General features: G+C 40.7%; 1 protein-coding gene across 1 annotated transcript; it reads right to left on the bottom strand.

The window, feature by feature from the left end:
• Positions 1–8285: 8285 nt before the first annotated feature.
• On the bottom strand, positions 8286–11870 carry LOC139370199 (cyclin-dependent kinase inhibitor 1B-like). The gene is made up of 3 exons (XM_071109545.1): positions 11172–11870; positions 10630–10759; positions 8286–9722 (listed from the first exon to the last, which is right to left on the bottom strand). Exons 1-2 carry the CDS (start codon positions 11599–11601, stop codon positions 10641–10643), a joined length of 549 nt encoding a protein of 182 aa, XP_070965646.1. The 5' UTR covers positions 11602–11870; the 3' UTR covers positions 8286–9722; positions 10630–10640.
• Between the last annotated feature and the right edge of the window lie 1054 nt (positions 11871–12924).

Raw genomic sequence — 12924 nt, 5'->3', positions numbered from 1 at the left:
GTAACTCTAATGAACTTGTCCTCTGCAGCAACAGTACCTCTGGGTCTTCCTTTCCTGTGGCGGTCCTAATGAGAGCCAGTTTCATCATAGCGCTTTATGGTTTTTGCGGCTGCACTTGAAGAAACTTTCAAAGTTCTTGAAATTTTCCGTATTGACTGACCTTCATGTCTTAAAGTAATGATGGACTGTCGCTTTGCTTATTTGACCTGTTTTTGCCATAATATGGACTTGGTCTTTTAACAAATAGGGCTATCTTCTGTGTACCACTCCTACCTTGTGACAACACAACTGATTGGCTCAAACACATAAAGAAGGAAAAAAAAATCACAAATTATCTTTTAACAAGGCACACCTGTAAATTGAAATGTATTCCAGGTGACTACCTGATGAAGCTGGTTGAGAGAATGCCAAGAGTGTGCAAAGCTGTCATCAAGGCAAGGGTGGCTACTTTGAAGAATCTCAAATATAAAATATATTTTGATTTGTTTAACACTTTTTTGGTTTCTACACGGTTCCATATGTGTTATTTCATAGTGTTGATGTCTTCACTGTTATTCTACAATGTAGAAAATTGTACAAATAAAGAAAAATCCATGAATAAGTAGGTGTGTCCAAACTTTTGACTGGTGATGTGTATCTCAGGAGACCTGGAATATGGTATTTAAGACTGGGCACCTTGAGGGCCCCATGCAGGCCCAACAACGCAGAAAGCCGATACCGGTGAACAGGTGTGTGTTTTTTGTGTGTATGTGGGTGAGATATGTGTGTGTGTGTGTGTGCGTGCGTGTGTGCATACGTGTGTATATGTGTGTGCCTATGTGTGTGTCAGAGAGGGACATAAACAGTGTCAGCAGCAGCTGATGCTAGCCACTCCATCGAGAGTCCCTAAATAGCGAAGGGCAATAGTTGGGTTCAAGACAGCTGTTGTTGCTGCTACTGTGGCTCCTCAGCCACTGTCAGTTAGTGTTCAAGCATAATTAAAATTCCCATTCAAAATCCCCTCACCCACTTTTTGCAAAGGGCTCCATCAAACATGTCATACAAAGCCAGTGGAGTACAATGTAATTTATTCTAAAAAATCCATCACAGTGGAATAAAAATAGCATATGCCATTCAAAGTAGTACTGTGTTGTCAAGCAGACAGCAGTAAGTGCTGTCCTTAGAGACCCTGGCCTTTGACCCACTGCAACCTCCAGAGGCCTACCTCACCCTAGCCCCCTTGCATAGAGCACCGGATATGGTCTTTGATTGTAACCATTTAAAAGAAGAGACAATACAGTGCACGACCTCTGACCTCTGCTGTGGTTCGTATAGGTAGTTGCTACATCACCCCTGGGAGAGGAATGACCAAGAGGTTATAGGGTTAGTTTGACCATCGGTGACCTTTGCCCTCTGAGATTTCCCTTGGACCATATGTCTGGTGTGGTTGTTTCAACCTATCCACTGACCAGTGACCAGGGTAAGTAAGTTCAACAGCCAACAACAACTAGATCTCAAGATCCCTCTAGTCTACGCTCCTCTGGAACGCCCCACGCTGCTCTGCTTCATGTTCAAGCCAGGGCAAGCTGGCCGTCCGCAACAACCCCACCCAAGACTGGCCAAGTAAGCCAACAGCAGCAGCAGCTGCTGAGGATCAGGAGGAGAAGGACGAGGAAAGGAAGTCTGGGGTGGTGCACACATGTTATGTAAAGAGGCCAGTGGACAGAGAGGCTGTCCATTGCTTATGTAGGTCACAGTATTGGGGACTTTTCCCCCAGACAGGCTGAGATTCCTGGCTGGAACTGGAAGGACTTCAGTGGTGCGGTGGGGTTTGGCCAGCCAGAGCAGTACGTGAGGCATGGAGTACAGCTGCAGCTAAGGGCTACTGTGGAGACAGAGGCCGAGTAGGGCCGCAGAGGAGAGGAGGGGAGAGAAGATGGCTTGGAAAGGGCATGGTGTTATGTCACACCACACATTGTCATACAATAGCAAGAAAAATACAAGGGTTATTTTGCAAGCACTACCTTTATGATTGACATACCTTCTCATGTTAACATTACTTTAAAAAGTATATATACACATTGCTGCCAACACATATCGGAGTAAATATTGGAGTCCCTGTGTCCGTTGGTCATATCTCTAAGTTTCTGCATGGCTGGCCCTGACAAAGAGCCTGACAAGAGGAGAGAGGACTGTTTTCCTCATCATGCTGTGTACTTGAGAACATGCTCATTCCTCACTACAGCAGCTGTCTCTTCTGAGCCCCACTGAGCCACGGTTCAGGCCTGCTGAGGCACCTAGGGACATGAAGAAGCAAGAGACCTGCATGGAGAAAAGAAAAACCTCCTTCTGAGTTCTGCAGCTGTGTGAGAGAAAGCTCTAGTATCTTCTGACGTGCTGCCTTGGTGATAGCCCGAATCAGCTGGAGTTATGGGCTGCTTGATTGATCAAAGGAAAACTCAACTGTGTTTTGTTGCAGTTTCAAGGAATTCCACAAAACAGATTGGCAGTGTTTTTTAGGGGAGAGAGAGTGGCTGTTTAGTGTGATATTTCCCTCTGTGCATATGCCAGATGTGAGGTCATTTATTTGTTGGTGTATCAGTTTCGTTATGACTAATATTAAACGCTTACTGGATGTTTCTTCTCATCATATCATTTCATTAGAATCCTGCTTGTTCGTGTATTTATGTATTCAACATCTCAATATTCTTAACATTTTCTTCCTTATGTTAAAATGTTAAAACTACGCCTCAGATCAATTTCCTACCTGGGACATGTTGACAGCAACTACTACTACTACTACTGTGTAGTAGCATTATGTTGCAACATGTAATTTGACTGACAGGAATGATTGCCACATCCACTTTTTTTGTTTGTTTGCATAATCCTCGTGAAATGATGTGACACACACCACCACACCCTGCGTCATCATCATTCTCGGTAAACGAAAGATCAGCTAAGCAAGATTAATATTTATCTTCAACAACAAAATGATACAGCATAGTAATACTATGTTGAGCATCTTACTGCTTCTGCTCCATTCGCTGTGTGGAACATCTCCATTGTGACCATTACACTCCCCATCCCACCCCATTCCCTGCTGTACAAGTAATTCCTCAGACTGCAATCTGTTGAAACATCTCATATATGTAGCTGTAGAACAGCTGGTTGTATCAGTGTGGTCCTCCTCTCTAGCAGTCATCTGCAGGTCATCACACCTGATCACATCCATGAGTATGGCACTTCTTTAGCTCTCAGCTCCCTCCAATCCCTGTCTGTCAGCACTCTGTTGTCTATCTACACTGCACAGATGTTTGAGGCCCTGTTTTCTGGCCAACAGCATCTGAATGCATCCTTAAGACATTCCTGATTAGATTGGGCTAGGTAGGGGAGAGTGGGGTAAGAGGAGCCAAAGGGGGTAAATTGAGCCACCTTTGTTTCTAGGAAACCATGAAAAAAAAATCATAATTTGACTAAATATTCATTTCAGGGAGTCTGTGAAGGAAGAAACCACATGTAAAAAAGTGGTAAGTTAGGTCCAAAGAATGTATTTTCACCAAGTCAAATGAAATGGTTGTGTTAGAGGTTTAATGATACTTGTATCTAAACCAAAGTAGATCACTTTAAGATTGTTATATACATCAGTTGGGGTCTCTATACGCTTCAATATGTTGTCCTAAACCTAGCATGAAAGTGCATCCTTGTATCTGTGTGGGCTAATATAGCTAAATGCTTGACTTGGGGTAAGTTGAGCTAATAACCATGAGGTAAGTTGAGCCAATGTTTGCGCCCATGGCAAGTTGCAAGGCAATATCGCTGGGATATGAGTTAACAACAGGGCCTGGACTATGTTAAAAGTGTTAAAAAAACGACATAGTGTTGTTAGGCATTTAAGCCTGTGATAAAAGACACTTAAAATGATTAAAATACAAAAAGGTGATTGTGATTGTGTTGAATTGTGTTTGGGAAATAAAGATCGACATGGTTTTACACAGGTAGTGGTAATATTTAATTCAGAACAGAAATGTGTAGGCGACTTAACTTACCCTGTCCCGCGGCTCAACTCACACCCTTACCAAGAGGCCACTTTTTTTGGTCGGACCCCCTTTGCCTTCAGAACATCCTGGATTCTTCTGAGCATTCTACAAGGTGTCGGAAATGTTCAACAGGGATGTTGGTCCATGCTGACGCAATAGCATCACGCAGTTGCTGAAGACTGGACGGCAGTACACTCATGCTGTGAACAGCCCGTTCCATCTATTCCCAGAGATGCTCTATTGGGTTGAGGTCTGGGAACTGGCCAGGCCACTCAAGTAAACTGAACTCGTTGTCATGTTCCAGGCAATATTTTAACACACCTCAATTGTCCAATGTTGGTGATCATGTGCTTATTTGAGCTGCTTCTTCTTGTTTTTAGCTGATAGGAGAGGAACCCGTTATGGTCGTCTGCTGCAATAGCCCATCTGTGACAAGGATCGACAAGTTGGGTGTTCTGAGATAAGTTGTGTGTAAAAAGTGGAGGGCGGAAGTTCCTGAGATACTGGATCTGACTCGCCTGGCACCGACAATCATACCATGCTCAAAGTCGATTGACAAATTTTGCCCATTCTAATGTTCAATCCAACAGTAACTGAATGCCTCGATGACTGTCTGCCTGTTTTATATAGCAAGCCACAGCCACGTGACTCATCTGTAAGTAGGAGCGGGGTGGTGTACCTAATAAACTGGTCGGTGAGTGTATACTGTATGTAGATATCTTTGTTGGAAAGAATTCTATATTTCCCTTGATGGAGTGATGCTGAATGTATAAAATGGCTCAACTTACCCTACTCTCTCTCCCTTACCACAGACATACTGGTCATGGGGTAGGAGGTACTTAGGAGAGGGACAGAGTGTGCCTTGCCTCGCTTGATTTTGCGGTTCTATCTGCGTACTTGAGCAGATTTGCACCGATAACAGATAAAGGCTCTTTGATAGGCTGCAGGTGCGCTCGTTTAATGAGCATTAGGGCCTAACCATTAGCTCCCCCACAAAAACTAAACATGCCATAGACACATCTGTACATCTATCATTTGGTGCTCCGCAGCATCACATCTCTCATCTCTCCACAGAATTCACCCCTCTCTCTCCACCCTCTCCAATCATTAATCTACAACTATTCATTGGCCATCATTGTGCTGTATTTGTCAGAGAAGAGGGAACACAGGCAGGTGTTTGTTTGTGGGCGCTCTTCCCCCGTAGGAGATGGTGCCAGGGGATTGGGTTATGACGTTGGTTGTGGCCAATTCAGGAAACATGGGGAGGAACTAGTGGTTTTATATAAAGTACTGATGCGGTTAACAGGAAAAGATAACCTGTTGCTGTTGATATAACTAGGAAGTGTGAATTCAGTCTCTGTCTGGCTTGGCACATATAAAACTGAGACAAAGAAATGTTCTGGAATATTCTCAACTTCATAGCGGTTTTCTTTATGGTGGTCAGAGTGAATAAGAATAAAGTAGAGAAACATGCGTTGTTTTATGTTTGAATTTAAAACACTTCAAGGAGATAGCAAAGGGCCTTTGCTGAAACTTGGGACTTAAAAATGATGGCTATATTCTTTGGCCTCCATAGTCTTGTCTATGGCTCATTGGATGGCTGAGATGTTGCTGGTAAAAGCAGAGATAATAACAGGGGAGCAACTTTGGTTTGAGAAGTGGGGGGACAAAAACATATTTTTTATCCAGTCGGATTAACACTCCAAACAGCCTACCCGACCGCTCGGATGCATCCGCTTGGTCCTAAAGCACACAGTTGCCTCGTTCTGTATCACATTCCAATATTCCAATAAACTGTGGGGGACAAAAATGTCCCGTCCCCATCCCCAGTGAAAGTTGCACCCGTGGATAATAACAATGTAATAACAGTGTAGGCTACTTTCATGTTGAACATTTCCAGTCCAACTGTTGGTTGGGCCTCTGGAGAATAACCAGGATTGCCTGTGTGGTCAAACTTACCCTTTAGTTATAGAGAAATTAATTATACAGAAAAAAACAGCATTGCCTGACATAATTCCTGGTGAGCGTTATAAAAACAGAGGGGCTCCTGTTTTGAATGAACCAACAAATTAGTGTACTCAATGTTTGGCACAAATAACCTTACATTGACCTTGACCTCTGTCCATGCCAATATGACTTAATGACACAAATCATCCCCCCGTCCAGTGATACTCTTAGTGTGTTATTCTCAGACTGCAGATAGCACTTCCTCCTCCTCCTCCTCCTCTCCAGTATTTCGGGCCGGCAGGGCGGAGCCCTGCGGAGGCTCCTAGACGGGCCCTTTTGTCTGACTGGGAGCCCCAGACACAACAGTGCCAAGCGCCCACCCCTCACAATGGCCTTCCGCACAAAGCCACACACACATGGACAATGGACCCAGCTCTGAGTGGGGGTGAACAGCAGAGCTAAGGTTACCCACCTGCACACTTCAGAATGAATCAGGAACCCACTAAGAGCTGCTGCTGCAGGTGTCTTCCTGATGCATCCTGCTTTCTGGTGCTCTCAGGCTGTAGTAGGGTAAGGAGAGGAAGGAGCCCTTTTACCAACTAAACACTCAATATCCTCTTTCAAAAAAATAACTTTTTAGAATTGTAGTGGATGGTTGGTACATGAGCGTGCGTGAATCACAATAATGGATTGAATTGACCTCTCCACAAGGTCAAGGTCTTAAATTGCCATGGAACTGATCAGATGGAATTTGGTGAGAAATGGCACAGGTCTTGACAAATGCATGACAAATTGTGCAATAGATTTTCAAATATCAGTGTGAACATGTTTTTATTGCTTTGCTGCTAATCTTTACAATGCCATTGATGATTTCCAAAATAGATTCTTTAAAAAATTGAAAATATTAAAAGGATTTGGGAACCAGATTTATTTGCAAAATTGATGCTATAAACTGTTTTTATGCTATTTGTGTAGGCGAATATATTGTTTGAAAATGTAGGCTACATTTTATAGTTGTAAAATATAGTTGGCCTATAAATTGTTGCAAACAACTCTGCAAATAGGGCTGAAATTGTATTTAAAGTAGCCCAGTAAAAACATCTAGGACAAAACACAATTCTGGTGTAAAAAGTGAAAATAAATATATGCCATTGCCCTTCATGACAAAACAGAGGAAACTCATATTTTTCATTTAAACTAATTACCGAATAGGCTACAAAATAAGGCAAATTAACAATCTACATCAAAACATTGTTTGTATAGCTTTAATATATAAAGACATCAATAACATGAAAAAAATATATAGGGTTGTTGCTTTATTCAACGGATATTTCTACATGCATTTTTCTATAATTCATTCAAAGTCAAACTACATCTGCATGAATGCATTTAAAGTACTAATTGGTTATCGGCTATACTTATGCACTCGGGGAGATGAAATTGAACAAAAAACGCATGCACTAAGACTAACTTGCGTATTTCAAATGTGGACCCGTGTGGAGAGCAAAAAAAGTGAATCGTTTCAAACATGCCGTTAGACAAATGTAACTGGATGCAACAGCGGTGTGCTTTCCTTAGACATAACCGGATTGGAGGACCCAAACGTCAATCACCACAGGCATCATTTTTTTTTAAATACTCTTACGATTTCATCATATTGGGAGTGTCACTGCGCAGACGGCGGCAGCCGTGGCATAGTTGATTTTAAACACAAGCTAAAATATATTGAAATAGCCTGATTTTGTAACCGTAGTAGTAGCAAGAACATCGTTTGTATTTACCGGATCCTGTTACGTGCTACTTCAAGCTTCAAACATGCAAACGTAATGTGCCAAATGGTACTCAATACGCACGGTTTGGTTCCAGTTTGTCCTCGAGCCGAAGAGAATACACCAATTTATAAACATGTTAACTTAATTTACTGAAATACTGGATCTAATCATAAATCCTATGAAAATCACTAGAACCACAAAAATACGTTTTTATCGAGTTAAATCTTTGCATGCCTTTGACTTCATTCCAAAATTGTAAATGGTCTAAATCATACTAAAAGCAGTGGATATGGAGAGAACTGAGGTATAACACAATCACAGCAATCTGTTATTTTCTTATGCCTAAAAGCAGGGCCCTGAGGCATTTTTACTTGTGATTCACAAATAGGCTATATGAAACAAGTTATGAAGCAAATGAATATAGATATAGTGTAATCTAAATAGTGAGTGTAATCTAAATTGAATAACTTGTATACTACTGGCTGAGAGATAGGAATGCTCTCCAGCCTACACAGTCTATCAACAGTGCAAACATGACCAACAAATCAGATAGATGTAATTTCTCAGTTTTAATTGATTGCAACATATCTTATAACCAACCACACAATACAAAATGCACATCAAATATTTTTTTTTAATCAGGCTCAGGTTGCAACCTTATTTGATAAAATAAAAACTAGCAAAAATATGATTTTACAAAAAAAAGAAGGTATAATGTAAATGCCACTTTGGATAACCGTAATCAAAAACCCATTTTATTCTACATTTAAAAAAGCCTGACATAAATAAGTTAGTATAATTTCTCAGTGTTTTTACACAGTTATGTACACTTCAAAGATTTACACGAAATACACAGGCAGAGTGACTGCTTTTTTGTGTGACAATTCTTAGCATCTGAACAAAGGCTGATTGTAGCTGGGTGAAAAAAAGTTATTTTCGAAGCTACATTTGCATGATCAGCAGTCTAACAATGTCATGGAGAAGAAGGGGGGGGGGGGGGGGCGAACAAATTCTATTACCTTTCTTAATCACGCAGGAGTACAATGTCAAGGCAACCTGATGGTAAGTGTAAGCGTCGACTGCCATATTGAAGCAACCAGGTATTTGGTATTGTAGGGCATTATTCCACCCATATGGAAACGCCTCATTAAAAAGTAACATAACCATTAAACTAACAAAGACATATTTGAGCATGTCAGGGAGAGGATACAGTCGATTCATACAACCAGTACAGTTAACATAAGACTATCCTTCAGCAAATGATAACCTCCCACAACTTCAAATACAATTGGCTACACTTTCAAAAACGGTGAGAAGGAAAATGTGTTATTCCCGGAATCTCTCAAAATACAAAAAAATATTGGCTGACTTCAGATATTTTTGTTGCTGTTGTGTCATAACAGAAATAGTTTGTGGGGTGGATGAGAACCCAGATTGAGTGACACTTAAATGACCTTAAAAAAACAACAAGGCCACACATTAAGTCCCATCCTTCTCTCCTTACATACAGGGATGACCAATGAAGATCTATAATGACGAGGAACAATTATTTAATCCATAATAATTTTCTCAATGGAGCAGATGTATTATACTTCAACAGGTTACACTCACTGCCTTAAGATACACAGCATTTTGAAAACAAAAATACACTGCAATTCTTCAAGTCAAATCAAATTCACGCCTTTTACATAAAGGATAAAAAAAAAAAAACATAATACGTTTTATGTGCTACATATGAAGAGAAATATATACACAGGTAGTAAAAAAAATGAGCAAAAAAGGAAAACCTAATTGCACACTGCTACATTGACTGCTTTTAGAGGCAGTAACTTTATGAGTGCCAGAACTTTAGTGTTTATATTCAGTGCTTGCACAGCATCCCCATCCTTCAGGAGAATTGATATGTTTCATTTTCTTTGTAGTTCCTCTTCAAAAATCAACCAACACTGAGGCTTTTGATGACAAAAGGGGAAATACGGCTTCAGCTCTGCAGAGAAATTTTAAAAAGTTATGAGATCAGCTCTAATTTACATCCGTGAACATGATTACATACAAATGCATAAAAAAAAACAGTGGTAGTTTTGACATGACAAAACATTTCTAAGAAAGCTAAAGACAGCCAAATATTGAAGTCAAAAAGACACCCTGTGGACTCATTCAAAGCACCAAGACTCACCAGAATACTTTCACTTTCCAAATTATAATTTGTTCTCTCCAACACACACTTGAAAGATTCATTAAAACTTTAGGCCTATTAAAAAACGTTGATAGGCTACTGTGCTTTCATTCACGAGAATGGACAGATGTTTTGAGATGGGCCTAGCGTGCATAAGGCACTCTGAGGAGACCAGCCTCTTCTCCCTCTGGTGAGGGCAGTGGTTGCTGACGTTTTACTATAGTGTTGTTCTGAGACTTGTTTACAGTTTCGTCGGAAACTCAACCTCACCGTGGCAATGGTTGTAGTAAACGTCGCCTATGTGTAGCCTCTTGGACTTTAACCCTTTACTAGACCGCATTGAACGTCACGATATAGTTCATTATGCATTTCGAGCTTCATTAACGGGAATAGTCACTTGGCAATTGCGCATAACGTGAGAAATTCACAACTACTTAATATATTATTTAGACAGTAGGTCTTAAATTATTACAGGAACACACGTCAAGTGATGTCTCTCTTCACAAAACCCAACTTGAGCAGTTTTACACACCCTGCAAAAAAAATGCCAATATATTGGGTGAGTTCCAGAACAGCATAGTCCATCTCACTGAAGCCAGTCAATATCTAACGAACTATGAAACTAGTTGCCTGAGCTAGAAATATAGAAACTCCAGCATATTCCAAGCTCCAAGAGACCATAGTCCTTCTGTCCAGTTGTATCAGATAAGTTACTCACCTTTGTCATCTTCACGTTTGAGTCCTGGGACTGGTTTTCAAGGGTGTATGTTCTACAGAATGCGCCAAGGCTGGGCAACGAGTATTTTCATCCGAACTGCTGTGTGACCTTTTATTTTGGGACGAGAGGTCTGGAAGAGAAATCAAAAAAAGTTAAAGATGTCAAAATTATATTCTCAAAATGAAATATTGCTAATAGCGCCGGGCGTTACTTTTTTAAATTATATTTTGTGATTTTGCTTATCAGATTCTATGCCGTCACAATTTGACAGTCATATACTACCCGTAAAGCCTAGTGAAAACGATGATAATACATTGCAGTAACGCTTTTATTTAGAATAACTAAGTGGGCCATCTAACTGGTAACTTTCGACCATGTAGCAAACAAACAGTCTGCTACAAGGTTACAACGTCGAGCCTGGCTGATACAAAATTACATCAGCGAATGGGCCAGCACCGGAAAAGTAGCCAGAAGGCAGAAAGACAAAGTAGCCAGACTGACATCATGATCAGAATTTATCATCATTATTCATAAACGCGTACCATGGCAGGCTGGTCTTTTTCTCTGCCCGGTGCACTGCTCTTTGCTCTCCGACCTTTCTGTGTTTTCAGAGGGCTGCGGTGGAGTCACACAACTATTCCCATTAAGATCCACATTATTATTCCCAGAGGGGCAAAGGCCCTTTGCCGATCGTTGAGTTCTGCTGTAGAAACGTGGAATGTCTTTACTATCCACTAATTCCCATTCGAATCTCCCGTTTAATAGGGGTGTTTGACTTAAAAAATCGAAGTTCCATCTCGCTGAGGACGTCTCTTCAATCTCTTGCAAATGTCCCTTTAAATCCCTCCTTAACTCTTCGTGATCCACCGGGCCGAAAAGGTTCCTGCAGGCTGACGGTTTGGGGTGATCCGAAAACCGAGCATCGGTCCTTTCAAATGTAGGGCTCCCATTTGAAACACGAACATTTGACATTTTCCGAGAATCAAAGAACGTCCAAATAGAACACTTAAAAATGCTTATTTCCTCCTTGCTCGCCGCGATCCAAAACAAGAGTAAATCGGCTGATCAACACAAACGCATGCATAGGTCTGTAAAGAAACGCTAACTTCCAATATGGCAATATGAGCTAAAGTAGTCTCGACAGACCATCAAAACAAAGTGCCGTAACTGAAGCCACTCCTGTCAATTTCGTCTCGTAGTAAGAGAGAAGAAACAACAGACAAACCTTTTCAGTACCCAATATGGCGATTGAGGGAGGCTGACTAGGGTAGAAATGATTGACACAGAGAACGATTTAAAACGAAGAAGGGCATTCATTGGTTAAAGACTATAGACCCGCCCATTTCCCTTAAGGTTATCTACACGCTACAAAGGCTTTCTTCTATACGTTAAACTTCATGAAACCTGCTGTAATCACAATAGGCATCTGTAACATTGTAGCAGTGGATGTAACGAAATAAAGGCCACTATAAGGAAACGTCAACAAACGAATAATGGATACTTTATGTTGAGAGAATACTTGAATGGCAATGTTGTCTATCTCTGTGTCAAGAGTTTTTCAGCACCAAAATGTAACAAATATACAGGGGGAAATCTAATTTTATTTGTGAATTCTAGAATGCTAATAGTTTTTCAATACATGTGGAGATTGTAATACCACCTTAATGATTTGAAACGTTTGAAAATACACAAGTCAGTGTGAAGCAACTTGTTGCATGAGGTAGGCACACTTCCATTGTCATATCTGTCAAGCATTCTACAAATCTGAACATTTAAATTATTTTGACTTATTTCTCTCCATGATTTAGATGAGAATATTTACTTATTTGGGCTAAGTCAAAGTCACCAGTGGTCACCCCAGCAAAAGGGATGGGTATCACAGTAGTGGCAAGCATCTCTCATGGGGAAAACAATCTTAATCTGCAATATATCGAAACAAGACAATTTTGAAAAAAAACCAATCAAACCATCAATGAAACACTACCTATATAAGTTCCAATAACTTCTTCGCCATCTGCAATAGAGACAGACTTGGCAGTACAATGTGACAAACATACACTTGTTTTTAATTAGTGTGCATGGTGAAGGCAGGACACTGGATTTCTTACATACTTCTACGTATTACATGTATTCCGCCCTCTTTAGAGCTGAAACTATTTAAGATATTAACAAGAAACCAACTTTCAGACGAAAAGGGCCATAGACTTCAATGTTAAAAATGATACAATTTGGCCGCGCATCTCTTCCTGAACCGTTTAATCTATTAACACCAAAAACAAAATTGAGATGTTCAGA

Source organism: Oncorhynchus clarkii, chromosome 2 (genome assembly GCF_045791955.1).
Source record: "Oncorhynchus clarkii lewisi isolate Uvic-CL-2024 chromosome 2, UVic_Ocla_1.0, whole genome shotgun sequence".
Lineage (NCBI taxonomy): Eukaryota > Metazoa > Chordata > Actinopteri > Salmoniformes > Salmonidae > Oncorhynchus > Oncorhynchus clarkii.
The sequence above is the reverse complement of the archived record's forward strand: the minus strand, read 5'-3'. Positions and strand labels throughout refer to the sequence as shown.